This window comes from Camelina sativa, chromosome 2, assembly GCF_030686135.1.
Source record: "Camelina sativa cultivar CO46 ecotype springtype chromosome 2, ASM3068613v1".
Taxonomy (NCBI): Eukaryota; Viridiplantae; Streptophyta; class Magnoliopsida; order Brassicales; family Brassicaceae; genus Camelina; species Camelina sativa.
The window spans coordinates 19,533,069-19,545,447 of NC_141881.1; the positions used below are offsets into that span (position 1 = coordinate 19,533,069).

At 32.8% G+C, this 12,379-nt stretch overlaps 1 protein-coding gene and 1 long non-coding RNA gene across 4 annotated transcripts; both read left to right on the forward strand.

The window, feature by feature from the left end:
* Window positions 1-1,083: 1,083 nt before the first annotated feature.
* On the forward strand, window positions 1,084-5,095 carry LOC104768087 (uncharacterized). The gene is made up of 6 exons (XM_087485966.1): window positions 1,084-1,112; window positions 1,208-2,831; window positions 2,914-3,539; window positions 3,621-3,908; window positions 3,990-4,095; window positions 4,442-5,095. The coding sequence occupies exons 1-6, from the start codon at window positions 1,084-1,086 to the stop codon at window positions 5,057-5,059; spliced, it is 3,291 nt and encodes a 1,096-aa protein (XP_087342092.1). The 3' UTR covers window positions 5,060-5,095.
* A 1,583-nt stretch (window positions 5,096-6,678) lies between these two features.
* On the forward strand, window positions 6,679-8,748 carry LOC147948890 (uncharacterized). Of its 3 annotated transcripts, none has more exons than XR_015580773.1 (4): window positions 6,679-7,184; window positions 7,339-7,418; window positions 7,771-7,926; window positions 8,313-8,748. It is a non-coding gene; the product is annotated as an uncharacterized LOC147948890 (long non-coding RNA). The 3 variants fall into 3 exon arrangements; XR_015580775.1 differs by having other exon boundaries at window positions 6,720-6,979; XR_015580774.1 differs by having other exon boundaries at window positions 6,723-7,263.
* Window positions 8,749-12,379: the final 3,631 nt, after the last annotated feature.

A 12,379-nucleotide genomic window follows, 5' to 3' on the forward strand; every position in this document is an offset into this window, starting at 1 on the left:
TAATGACTGATTAGCAATTGTTGGAAGAAAATTAAACCGGTTTGGCTAATTAAACCAGTACTGGAAATTTCAAAAATTAAACCGGTTTGGCTAATTAAACCAGTGCTAGAAATTTCAAAATTAAACCGGTTTGGCTAATTAAACCAGTGCTAGAAATTTCAAAATTAAACCGGTTTTGCTAATTAAACCAGTACTGGAAAATTCAAAATTAAACCGGTTTTGCTAATTAAACTAGTGCTGGAAATTTTGAAATTAAACTAGTGCTATTTATGTTTAAATTACATCGATTATGTCTAAGTTAAACATGTTTCAATTATGTCTAAATTAAACCGGTTATGTCTAAACCGGTTTGCTAAAAATTTGTATTGTTGTGCTTCCTTTGTGCTCTATACTCAAAAACATAAAATTAAAACTCTAAACCTCAAACATTATAGTTAATTTTCTAAATGCTAAAGTATAAAACATAAACACTAAACTCCAAAGTCTAAACCCTAAACCCTAACCCTAAACCTATACCCTAAACCCTAAACTAAGACTTAGTGTTGGAATACTAACTTATATTAATTGTTCTTAATTATAAAATTTATAATTATAAGAAATAATATTCTAAACATTGAAATACTTATATTGATATATTTTTTAAAAAATAATTTATTTTATATGATAAATTTTGGATTTAAAATGAAAAAAACAACTCTTAACCAATGAGAAGTAACCTCCCAGATTATAGGATGAATTTTACACCGTTAGATAACGCCGACTATGATCTCAGCCGTCCTTTCTTATTGTAGACGCGATTAATGTACACCGTTGATATGTCTCGCTAACTTTGATCTAGCCCGTTAATTGTTCTTAGCCAATAAGCAGTAACCTCCGAGATTGCAATCCTGGCATAACCTACACCGTTGATCTGTCTAGCTAACTTTGATCTGAGCCGTTATTGTTCTTAACCAATGGTGACTAACCTCTGAGATCGCAAGCTTACAGAACACAACTCATCTTTAGGGTTTACCAAAACTTCCCCAACTCTTCCTTTGTGTTCACCAAATCGTTTCAGAACGGATCCATCTCCATCGTGACCAAATGGATAAGACATGGATTTCGCTGCCAAGGTATACAGTAAATTCAATTCTTTTCGTTGCCAAATGAAAATCTAAATTCTTTTCCAATTTTCGTTTCAAAAAAATCTAAATTCTTTTCGATGTAGGAATAGCATCGAGTACTTAGAAGGAGCAACGAAATTCGCCAATTCATCAGCAAGAAGATTGGGCAATCTGTCTGAAATGCTATGCCCATGTAGAGATTGCCGCAATGTATGCCATCAGTCTATAGATAAAATTGTTGAGCATCTAGTGATAAGGGGTATGGATAAGAAGTATAAAACTTCTTGTTGGAGTATTGATGGTGAAAAAAGAGCATCTACGGAAGACAGTGGTCCTCAACATGAAACAGAGGCATTTGACTTGTTTAAGACAGCATTCTCTATGGGTGAAGGTGAACCAAATCAGAGGAATGATGATGAAGCATTAGAGGCAAACGACGGTGAAGCAGCAGAGGAATCTGAGTTTAGGAAAAAGTTAAGAGAAGCTGAAACTCCATTGTACTCTGATTGTATCAAATACACAAAGGTTTCAGCAATTATGGGACTTTACAGATTCAAGGTTAAGAGTGGTATGTCAGAGAACTACTTTGATCAGCTGTTGGATTTAATTCAGGACATGCTACCTGAAGACAATGTACTTCCGAAGAGTTTAGCTGCAATAAAAAAATTTCTGAAGATATTTGGTTTAGGATACGAAAATATTCATGCTTGCAAGAATGATTGCATACTATATAGGAAGGAGTTTGAGAAGTTAGATAGTTGTCCAAGATGCAAAGTTTCAAGATGGGAGAAGGATAAGCACAGTAATGAGATAAAGGTTGGGATTCCAGCAAAGGTCCTTAGATATTTTCCAATCAAGGACAGATTTAGGAGGATGTTTAGATCAAAAAAGATGGCTGAAGATTTGCGGTGGCACTATACCAATGGCACTGAAGATGGTACAATGCGACACCCCGTTGATTCTATATCATGGGCACAAGTGAATGCTACATGGCCAGACTTTGCTGCTGAACCAAGGAATCTTCGAATTGGAATTTCTACAGATGGGGTGAACCCTTTCGGTATGCAAAACACCAATCACAGCACATGGCCAGTGTTGTTGGTGAACTATAACACGCCTCCGACTATGTGTATGAAGGCTGAAAATATAATGTTGACTTTGTTGATCCCTGGTCCAACAGCTCCTGGGAATAACATAGATGTTTACTTGGCACCACTGATAGACGATTTAAAAGATTTGTGGGCTGAGGGTATTGAAGTCTATGACTCATTTGCGAAGGAGAATTTCATGCTTAGAGCCATGCTGCTTTGGAGTATCAGTGACTATCCAGCCTTAGGAACATTGTCTGGATGTAAAGTGAAGGGGAAACAAGCCTGCAATGTATGTGGAAAAGATACACCTTCCAGATGGCTTAAGTTTAGCCGTAAGTTTGTCTATATGGGGAATAGAAAGAGACTACCGCCTGGCCATCGTTACAGATATAAAAAAGCTTGGTTTGACAACACTGTTGAGGAAGGGAATGCCAAAAGGATACAAACCGGCGCTGAAATATATGAGACACTACAGGCTTTTAGGAATGATTTTGGAAAACCTCTACACAAGGAAATTAAAAGAAAAAGAACTGAGTTGGAAGATGATGAAGTGGATCAAGAAGAAGAGTGTGAAGAATCAAATGATCTATGGCGGTGGAAGAAGAGATCAATATTCTTTGAACTACATTACTGGAAGGTAAAGTAAAGTAATTGAACTATAATCTCTTATTGTTGGATTTGAATAAGCTAGCCTAACAGTTTATTCCTTAATGTGTTAGGATTTGCCTGTTCGTCATAATATTGATGTTATGCACGTAGAAAAAAATGTGTCAGATGCTATATTGTCTATCTTGATGCAAAGTGCTAAGTCCAAAGATGGTTTGAAAGCAAGAAAAGACTTAGAAGATATTGGAATCAGAAATCACTTGCATACAGAGGTCAGGGGAAAGAAAACATACTTACCTCCAGCAGCCTATTGGTTATCCAAGAAAGAAAAGACCATTTTCTGCCAAAGGTTATCTAAGTTTAGAGGTCCTGATGGTTATTGTGGTAATATTGCGAATAGTGTTTCAGTTAACCCTCCAAATATAGGTAGTTTAAAGTCGCATGATCATCATGTCCTAGTACAGAACTTGTTACCAGCTGCATTACGAGGGTTGTTACATAAGGGTCCTAGGATTGCCATTAATAGATTATGCAGTTACTTCAACAGGTTGTGTCAACGCATCATCGACCCGGAGAAACTAATGACAATGGAGACAGAGTTTGTGGAAACAATGTGTCAATTGGAGCGCTTCTTCCCTCCATCCCTTTTTGATATTATGTTCCACCTTCCAATTCATCTATCAAAAGAGGCACGTTTGGGAGGACCAGTACACTTCCGCTGGATGTATCCCTTCGAAAGGTTAGATGTACTCATTTGCTTAAATATATGTATTTTCTGCAATTATGTTCAACTAATATTCATTTCTTGACTGAGTTATAGGTACATGAAAATACTTAAGGGTTTTGTTAAGAATCATGCAAGGCCAGAAGCATGTATGGCGGAGGGGTATTTAGCTGGAGAATGTGTTGCATTTTGTTTAGAGTTCCTTAAAGAATCAGTACCAGTTCAAGAAACTGTTAATCGCAATGAAGATATTGAGACTGATAGAAGCATGGTTGAAGGTCGACCTCTGCATAAGGGTATAGAAGTTACCCTATCAGATAAAGATAGAGACACTGCACATCGCTATGTGCTAATGAACATGGCATCTTTGGATCCTTATATTGAGTAAGAGCTAACCCATTATGTTTCATCTACTAATTATTATTATAATTTCATTCTCAAAACTGTTGTTTAACGTAAAATCAGGATGCATTTGGAAGAATTACAAGCTAATGATGCTCGATGTGCTAAAAATGAAACTTTGTTATGGAAAAAACATACTGAGCAGTTTGCACAATGGCTTAAAATAAAGGTTTCCAGATGCAACTTGTCTTCTTGATTATTTGTTATACAGCTTGTTAAATTGATTGGTTAGCTTGTTATGTTCATGATAATGTTTTGCTTGATGACTTGTTAGCTTATCTTGTAGCTTGATGGCTGGTCTTCTTGGACCAGATTGTTTGCTTATCTTGTAGCTTGATGAATGGTTAGCTTATCTTATAGCTGGATGACTAGTTTTCTTGCCACAGATTGTTAGTTTCATGATCACGTTTTGCATAGTGACGGGTTAGCTTAGGTTGTATCTTGATGACTGGTCTTCGTGATTATCATTTCAGTACTTCAACTTGATGATCAAGGTTGGAATTTTACTGTGGCAGGTTCATTCAGACTCAACAAATAGTCATTCTAAGGAGATAAGGTGGTTGGCATTTGGACCAAGAAATGTTGCTTTAGCACATAAAGGATTTATCGTTAATGGGCAACGGTTTCACACAGATGTGGTTAAGCGGAAGACACAAAACAGTGGAGTAACTTATGAAGCATTTAGCATGTGTAGATCAAGTGCTCGAGATATGAGGCAAGTGGCTGATATGCTTACATATTATGGAGTGATAAAAGAGATTTTACTTATGGACTATCACATGTTCAAAGTGCCGCTGTTTAGATGCAATTGGGCCAACACAGGGAATGGTGTGAAGGAGGAAGATGGTTTCACTCTTGTCAACCTTCATTTGAACCAAACAGCCTATTTGAAAGATCCATTCATTCTACCTTCTCAAGCAAAACAGGTTTTCTATTCTATGGAAGATGATAATTCAAATTGGTATGTTGTTATGAGAGCACCACCAAGAGGCTATCATGAGTTGGAAACAGAAGAGGATTTAGGTGTTGCACCTTTGCCTGTCCAAGAAGTCGATGATTTGGATGATGAAGCTTGTGATGATGATAGTGTTTATGTTAGGGATGATTGTGAAGGCTTGTTAGTGGTAGATTGATAGGTGTTTGTGGTTTTTGTAAACAATGAAATTTGTTATGGTTTTCTGAACATTTAAATATATTTATATATTTTGTATTAATTTTAATTGGTTTATTTTACAAATATTTGAATAATTTAAAAAATAAATAATTCGTAATTCATTTTAATAAATAAATTTTGAATAATTTAAAAACAAACTAATAACACGAAACATTTGCTATCTTTGCTATAGGTAAAATCAAATTAATGAGTTTTAATAGCATTTGTATCATGTTATTATAAATATTAACAATTGCTCAGAAGACAACGCTATCGTTGTATAGTTAACTATAGCAAACCGGCAATCCGCTATTAAAAGTGTCCGACCTACTATAACGGGCGATCTCAGAGCGTTTTAGGAAACGCTATAATTGTAAACTCATAGCGTTTAACGGCCGCTATTCATACCCACATTTCCTGTAGTGGCCATAACGTATATTGTGCATGTGGGTCAATATAACAATTTTAAAAAGACTTTCGAAAATCTGTTATCAAACAACAGATTTTTCCTTCAATCCAAAAATCAGTCATAACTTAAAAAAAATCTGTCATCACTAGATGTCAAACTAGCAATTATTTTTACGTTTATAAATCTGTTGCAATGTGACAGATTTTTTAAGTGAAAAATAAAACTATTACAACAATCATAAAAAATCTGCCACAAAATTCCTAGAAATTTGACTAAAACAATGAAAATCTGTCATGACTTTATAAATAAGTCTGTCGCGTTAAGAAAATCTGTTGTTCACAAAAAACCTGTCGATACACACTTCAAATAAATCTGCCATAGAAAACAAATCTGCTGTCAAAGTCTGCAAATTAATCTGCCATCTAAAATAAGTCTGCCAAAAAAAAACTGTCATCGACAATAAATCTGCCACTTACAAATTAATCTGCCATTACTTGTATGGCAGACTTTTATAAGAAAAAAAAACAAAATTGCATAAATTTTTAACTAAGGGTAATATTGACTTTTTTCCTAACAAAGTAAAAAAAGGATATTTTCGGTATGAAACTAACCCAACTGACCCTCAAATTTTAGGAGCTAATCTAGCAATTAACTGCTTAATTTGGGTCAAACTAGTAATTTTCCCTATTTTTTATTATTACTATAATAGGGTGTTAATATTGTTTGGTTACCGAAATAAGATTTTTCAGAAAATTCTGAGTAGTAATCTAAATCCCTATATTTCATTGGTAAGTATATCTTTTTTTAAACCACATGAGTGGTTAATATATATTACGAGCAAATTTAAACTATTGAGTAAATTATTTTGGTTTTCATTTCTAGATGTACGTGGTCTCTAACATTTGGGAGATGGAGACTCTTGAAGAAAACAACCAGCCTACTAAAAAGCTAAAAAAATGAGAAAGAATTACTCTAATGTTATCCAAAAGTTGGTTTATTATTCATATCTATAAATCTTTTAAAAATTACTAGAATGTTTAGTGTTCTGGGTATAATTACAATTTACCCCTTAAATTTAGATTTTCGATTTTAACTAAAAAATATAAAAAAAAAAATACACATCAGCAAATTAAAATACACATCATTTTCAATTTTCTATGTCACTAACCAGTTTTTTTTCAGAAGTTGATTTTTTCTTCTTTATGTCAAATAGAGAAATTAAACAGTTTCCACTGTTCATAAAACGGAAAAAAAAAACCTCTCTCGTCTTTCGTTGCATAAACCCTAGTTCCCATTCTCTATCGTCGTCGTTGCCCGAAGCCACCACCGACGATCTTATCTCCGTTCTCGGACCATCCTATGCCGCGTCCTCCCTTAACCCGATCATATCTCGAGATATCAAATCGTGTCTCAGATTCCTCGTCCCTTTCAAACCGGATAAGCCTAAATCCGATTTCGGGCGATGTTCGCTTCGTACTGGACTCTGTTCAGGTAAAATCGAAGCCGTTGAGAGGCTGAGAAGGATCTATAAAGTATGATTTTGGCAAGTTTATTCTACTTATCTAAGAAGGATCTATAAAATATGTGATTATTGATTCTCCTCTCATGGCTATCGTTGCTCCTCCTAATAAACAAGAGAGTCTACCTCCTATCAAAAATCTCTAATTTCGTCATGCCCTCATAGATTCGATATGGTGTAAGCTTCTGTTTCCTCTCTCTAGATCTAAGCAGGCATACTCTCTCGCTCGATTCTTCTACTTTATTTAAGTCTAAAAGTGAGATTTGCTTATCCTTTACTTTGATTCTCTTCTTCGATGCGTTTAATTACTTTTGTTTGTTTTCTGTTTTAGGGTTTTATCGGTTGAGTAATTGATGAAGATCGATTCAAGAAGTAAGTAAGTCTCCAGATCTGAAGAAACTCCAAAATAAGGTAACCGAGAGTTTATGGATGGAGAATTTGAATTGGGTTTTTATTTGTGCAAAGTTTCTTATCGTTGCTTAGAGTATTTGAGACTGGAAGTGTTGTGTGACACAACTTGTGTCAATCTCTTCTATTTCTGGTTCTATCTCGCTAAAAAACTTAGGGGTATTGTTGTTTGCTTATAAATTTGGGAGAGTCAGAAACATAGAATCAATATAGTGCTACAATTGTATCCAGAAATGATATAGGTTTGGTATTAGTTGTGTTGTTGAGTGTATTCATAGGTTCCAATTTCATTTTGAGGAAGAAAAGTCTTAAGCGTGCTGCTGCTAATCTTACCCGAGCTTGCTTGATTTTTCAGGGAGATTCTTTGAAGAACAACGTTGATTGCAGGAAGAAGCTAGTCCAAAGACTCTTGTTGGATCATAGTGCTGCTAAAGATAATCATGAGAGATGCATCCTTACTAAGCTCAAGCAACAATGTGGTGGACACTTTACTTCTAAGATGAAGGGCATGGTTAGTTTACCTATGTTTCTTATCTTAAAGCGTTACTTGCTTTAGTCATTTAATTTATGCTTTCCGTATCATTTACTATGTTGGCTGCCACTTATGGATTTGACATTGGCAAGACAAAACCAAAACAATGTCAAGGATTACCTAGGCAATAACCTTATGTGTTTCAAATGGGTTTTGGTTTTCCTTATTTGTTTTGTCTGTTTCTAGATTCTCATTACAAGAGCTATGATATTAACTTCATTACTTGTGTTATTTTGTCGTATATATAGAGGACAAACACTGTTAAGCATAGATGGCTGAATGATTGTATAACTCAAGTAGTTCTTGTTTCTTGTTTTTTTTTCAAATCCAGCTTACCTATGTTACCATTTCATTAAACGTTACAGGCTTCAGGAATTTGGACTTGTTTGTTCGAGGTACAGATAAGAAGGAGAGAGCTGAACCCAAAACATTGAGCCAGTTTATGTACTTGTCTTGCGGAGGAAATGGTGTGTCTTTATGAGTGATGACCAGTTTATGTACTGATTCAGAGAGTTATAGACTTATGTTTTCGGTTCTTCATTTTTATACAATTTTGTTACAATTCTGGTGTTACACGGCAGGCCATGTTTTGGGTGCAGCCATGTTTATGGTAGATATAGCTGGTGTCTGTATCCTCTACACTGGCGTAAGGACCCAAGAGATACCATCACGTTTACACTCTTCGTGACTATGCTCAGTTCGAGATGAATTGTACTTTCAAAGTTATGGCTGATTTACGGTTAAGTTACGGCTGAGTTATGAATTACGGAGTTATAAGATGTTAGTACGTATTCTTCTTTCCTTCCTGGGTCTTTTGTTCTGTCAGATTACAAAAAGTGTTGTTAGGTAATTGCGAAAAATCACTAATTCTGTGTCTGCTTAGATTCACACATAATAAATACATAAAGTTAGCTTTTCTCACAATATATTATTCAAATTAATTAAAAAATTTGAATTCGAATTGCGAATAAAAGAAATAAAAGTATTTCTCAAACAATTGACTGATATGGCTGAGTTATCGAAATAAACGGCTGACTTATGAAATATTTGTAAATTAGAATTATTATAACTCAAATTTAAAATATAGAATGAGAAAATGAATATTACAATCATTATAAGCAATAAAAAGTAATAATTATAGACAAAGATTGATTTTTACACAGTATGATTAAATTGTGTAAAACATTCAAATCATGACATTTAGGGGTTAGGGTTAGGGTTAGGATTAGGGTTTGAGGTTTAGGGTTCATATTTCCAACATTATGAGTTTTAATATAACAGTTTGGTTTTGGTTATATTATGTTTGGTTTAAGGTGGTAATTTGGATATACTAATATGAGAACCATTTGAAAATTTAAAAATTTTTGAAATTATTTTTTGGTTATTTCCGGTTATTGGTCGGTTAAATGAATATATAACCATAAATAATCCAAATGTTATCCACATTAGGTCGATTAACTTAATATAACCGATAGCAAGCCGAATATAACCGTAATTAATCGAAAATAATGTAAAAAATAGTTTTCGGTTTGGTTCGGTTTGGTCGGTTATTTAGTCATTCTAATTTGAGGGTTGGCTGAGTTATGGTAAAGTTATGGCTGAGTTATGCAACGGATATATTAATTTATTATATACCTTCTCGAGAATACAAAAAGTGTTGTTGGGGAGACGCAAACAATAATTATGTTTATTGTTAAGAACCACATGCGTAATAAATGAGATTTTAGCGATTTTTTATTTAAAAAAAAAATCAAAATTTGAATTTGAATTTGAATTTGAATTTAATTTTTTTTAATAAAAGTATTTCTCAAACAATTGACTGATATGGCTGAGTCATCGACATAAACGGCTGACTTATGAAATATTTGTAAATTAGAATTATTATAACTCAAAAATTAAAATATAGAATGAAAAACTGAATATTACAATCATTATAAGCAATAAAAAGTAATAATTATAGAAAAAAAATTGATTTTTACACAGTTTGATCAAAATGTGTATAACATTCAAAACATGACATTTAGGGGTTAGGGTTAGGGTTAGGGTTAGGGTTTGAGGTTTGGAGTTCATATTTCCAACATTATGAGTTTTAATATAACAGTTTGGTTTTGGTTATATTGTGTTTGGTTTAAGGTGGTAATTTGGATATACTAATATGATAACCATTTGAAAATTTAAATTTTTTTGAAATTACTTTTCGGTTATTTCCGGTTATGGGTCGGTTAGATGAATATGTAACCATAAATAATCCAAATGTTATCCAAATTAGGTCGATTAACTTAATATAACTGATAGCAAGCCGAATATAACCGTAACTAACCGAAAATAATGGAAAAAATAGTTTCCGGTTCGGTTCGGTTTGGTCGGTTATTTAGTCATTTTAATTTGAGGGTTGGCTGAATTATGGTAAAGTTGTGGCTGAGTTATCGTTTAGGGTCTTCTCAATAATATGAAAACGTATTATTCTTTCCTGGGTCTTTTGTTCTGTCAGATTCCTAATAAGTATTAAAACATCTCTCGATATTACAAAAAGTGTTGTTCAGGAAGCGCGAAAAATCACTAATTCTGTGCCTGCTCAAATCCACACGCATAATAAATTCATAAAGTGAGATTTTTATCACAAGATATTATTGCAAATAATTAACTAATTATTATCCTTCGTAAAATTGTTAACTCAAAAGATTATTCAACATCATGGAAATTTTCATGAGTTAAAGATGTGGTAAGTTGAATTATCTATTTTTTTTTTAATTAAAAAAAACGAATTCAGTTATATAATACAAAAAAATTATTTTTTCGTTTTTATTTAATTCATATATCAAGAAATTTTTTTTTTACTGTTTTTCTTTTATTTAATAACTTTTTTTAATTAGTTATTTTATTTCTCCTAAATTATTATTTTTTATTATTATTTGAAATGAAAATAGACATAGACCTAAATTTTATTCAAAAATGTTACCAATCACTAACAAAACTAATTTTTTTGAAGTTGTTTTTGAATAATCATGTGTTATGGTTGATGTACAACTTTGAGGTATATCCTTTGTAAAATTGTTAACTCAAAAGATTATTCAACATCATGGAAATTTTCATGAGTTAAAGATGTGGTAAGTTGAGTTATCTATTTTTTTTTAATTAAAAAAAACGAAAATTCAGTTATATAATACAAAAAAATTATTTTTTCGTTTTTCTTTAATTCATATATCAAGAAAATTTTTTTTTATTGTTTTTCTTATATTTAATAAATTTTTTAATTAGTTATTTTATTTCTCCTAAATTATTATTTTTTATTATTATTTGAAATGAAAATAGACATAGACCTAAATTTTATTCAAAAATGTTACCAATCACTAACAAAACTAATTTTTTTGAAGTTGATTTTGAATAATCATGTGTTATGGTTGATGTACAACTTTGAGGTATATCCTTTGTAAAATTGTTAACTCAAAAGATTATTCAACATCATGGAAACTTTCATGAGTTAAAGATGTGGTAAGTTGAGTTATCTATTTTTTTTTTAATTAAAAAAAACGAAAATTCAGTTATATAATACAGAAAAAAATTGTTTTAATTCATATATCAAGAAAATTATTTTTACTGTTTTTATTTTATTTAATAATTTTTTTAATTAGTTATTTTATTTCTCCTAAATTATTATTTTTTATTATTATTTGAAATGAAAATAGACATAGACCTAAATTTTATTCAAAAATGTGATAAAGTAGAAGAACAAGGTGAATAAGAAGGTAAATAGTTCACTTATTAAACCAGTTGAAGAACCAGAGTCGAACGACGTTTCTTATTTCCGGAGAAAAAAGATGATGACATGGAATGCTGACATGGATGCTGCATCCGACGTGGCAAATCATCCATGAAACAATACCATAACTCAGCCTAACTAAAACTCAGCCACAACACGAAAAACATTACAGTAATTAAAAAGCAAAAAAAATTGCTGCCAAACTCAGCCGCTTCATGAACTGAAAATATGTAACTCAGCCGTATTGTTTGATAAGTCAGCCGTAACTGAAAAACATTCTAGTAATTAATCTTTTGCCAATAAGTCAGCCGTCAAACGGCTGACTTGTCGATAAGTCAGCCTATTACGGCTGAGTTATAGTTTTTTACCATAACTCAGCCGTAACTACATCTCATAAGTCAGCCATTTTTCATAACTCAGCCAGTCGGAAAATGGCAACTCAGCCGTGTCGTTGTGATAACTCAGTCAAAATTTTGACAACTCAACCGTGTCGTAGCGATAACTCAGCCAAAATCTTGACAACTCAAGCATCAGGTGAAAACTCAGCCATTACTACAGCTGAGTTATGCGCATAACTCAGCCAAATTTAATAAGTCAGCCATAACTCTTGGCTGACTTATAAGCGTAACTCAGCCAGATTTTCATAAGTCAGCCATCCGCTCTTACTCAAAT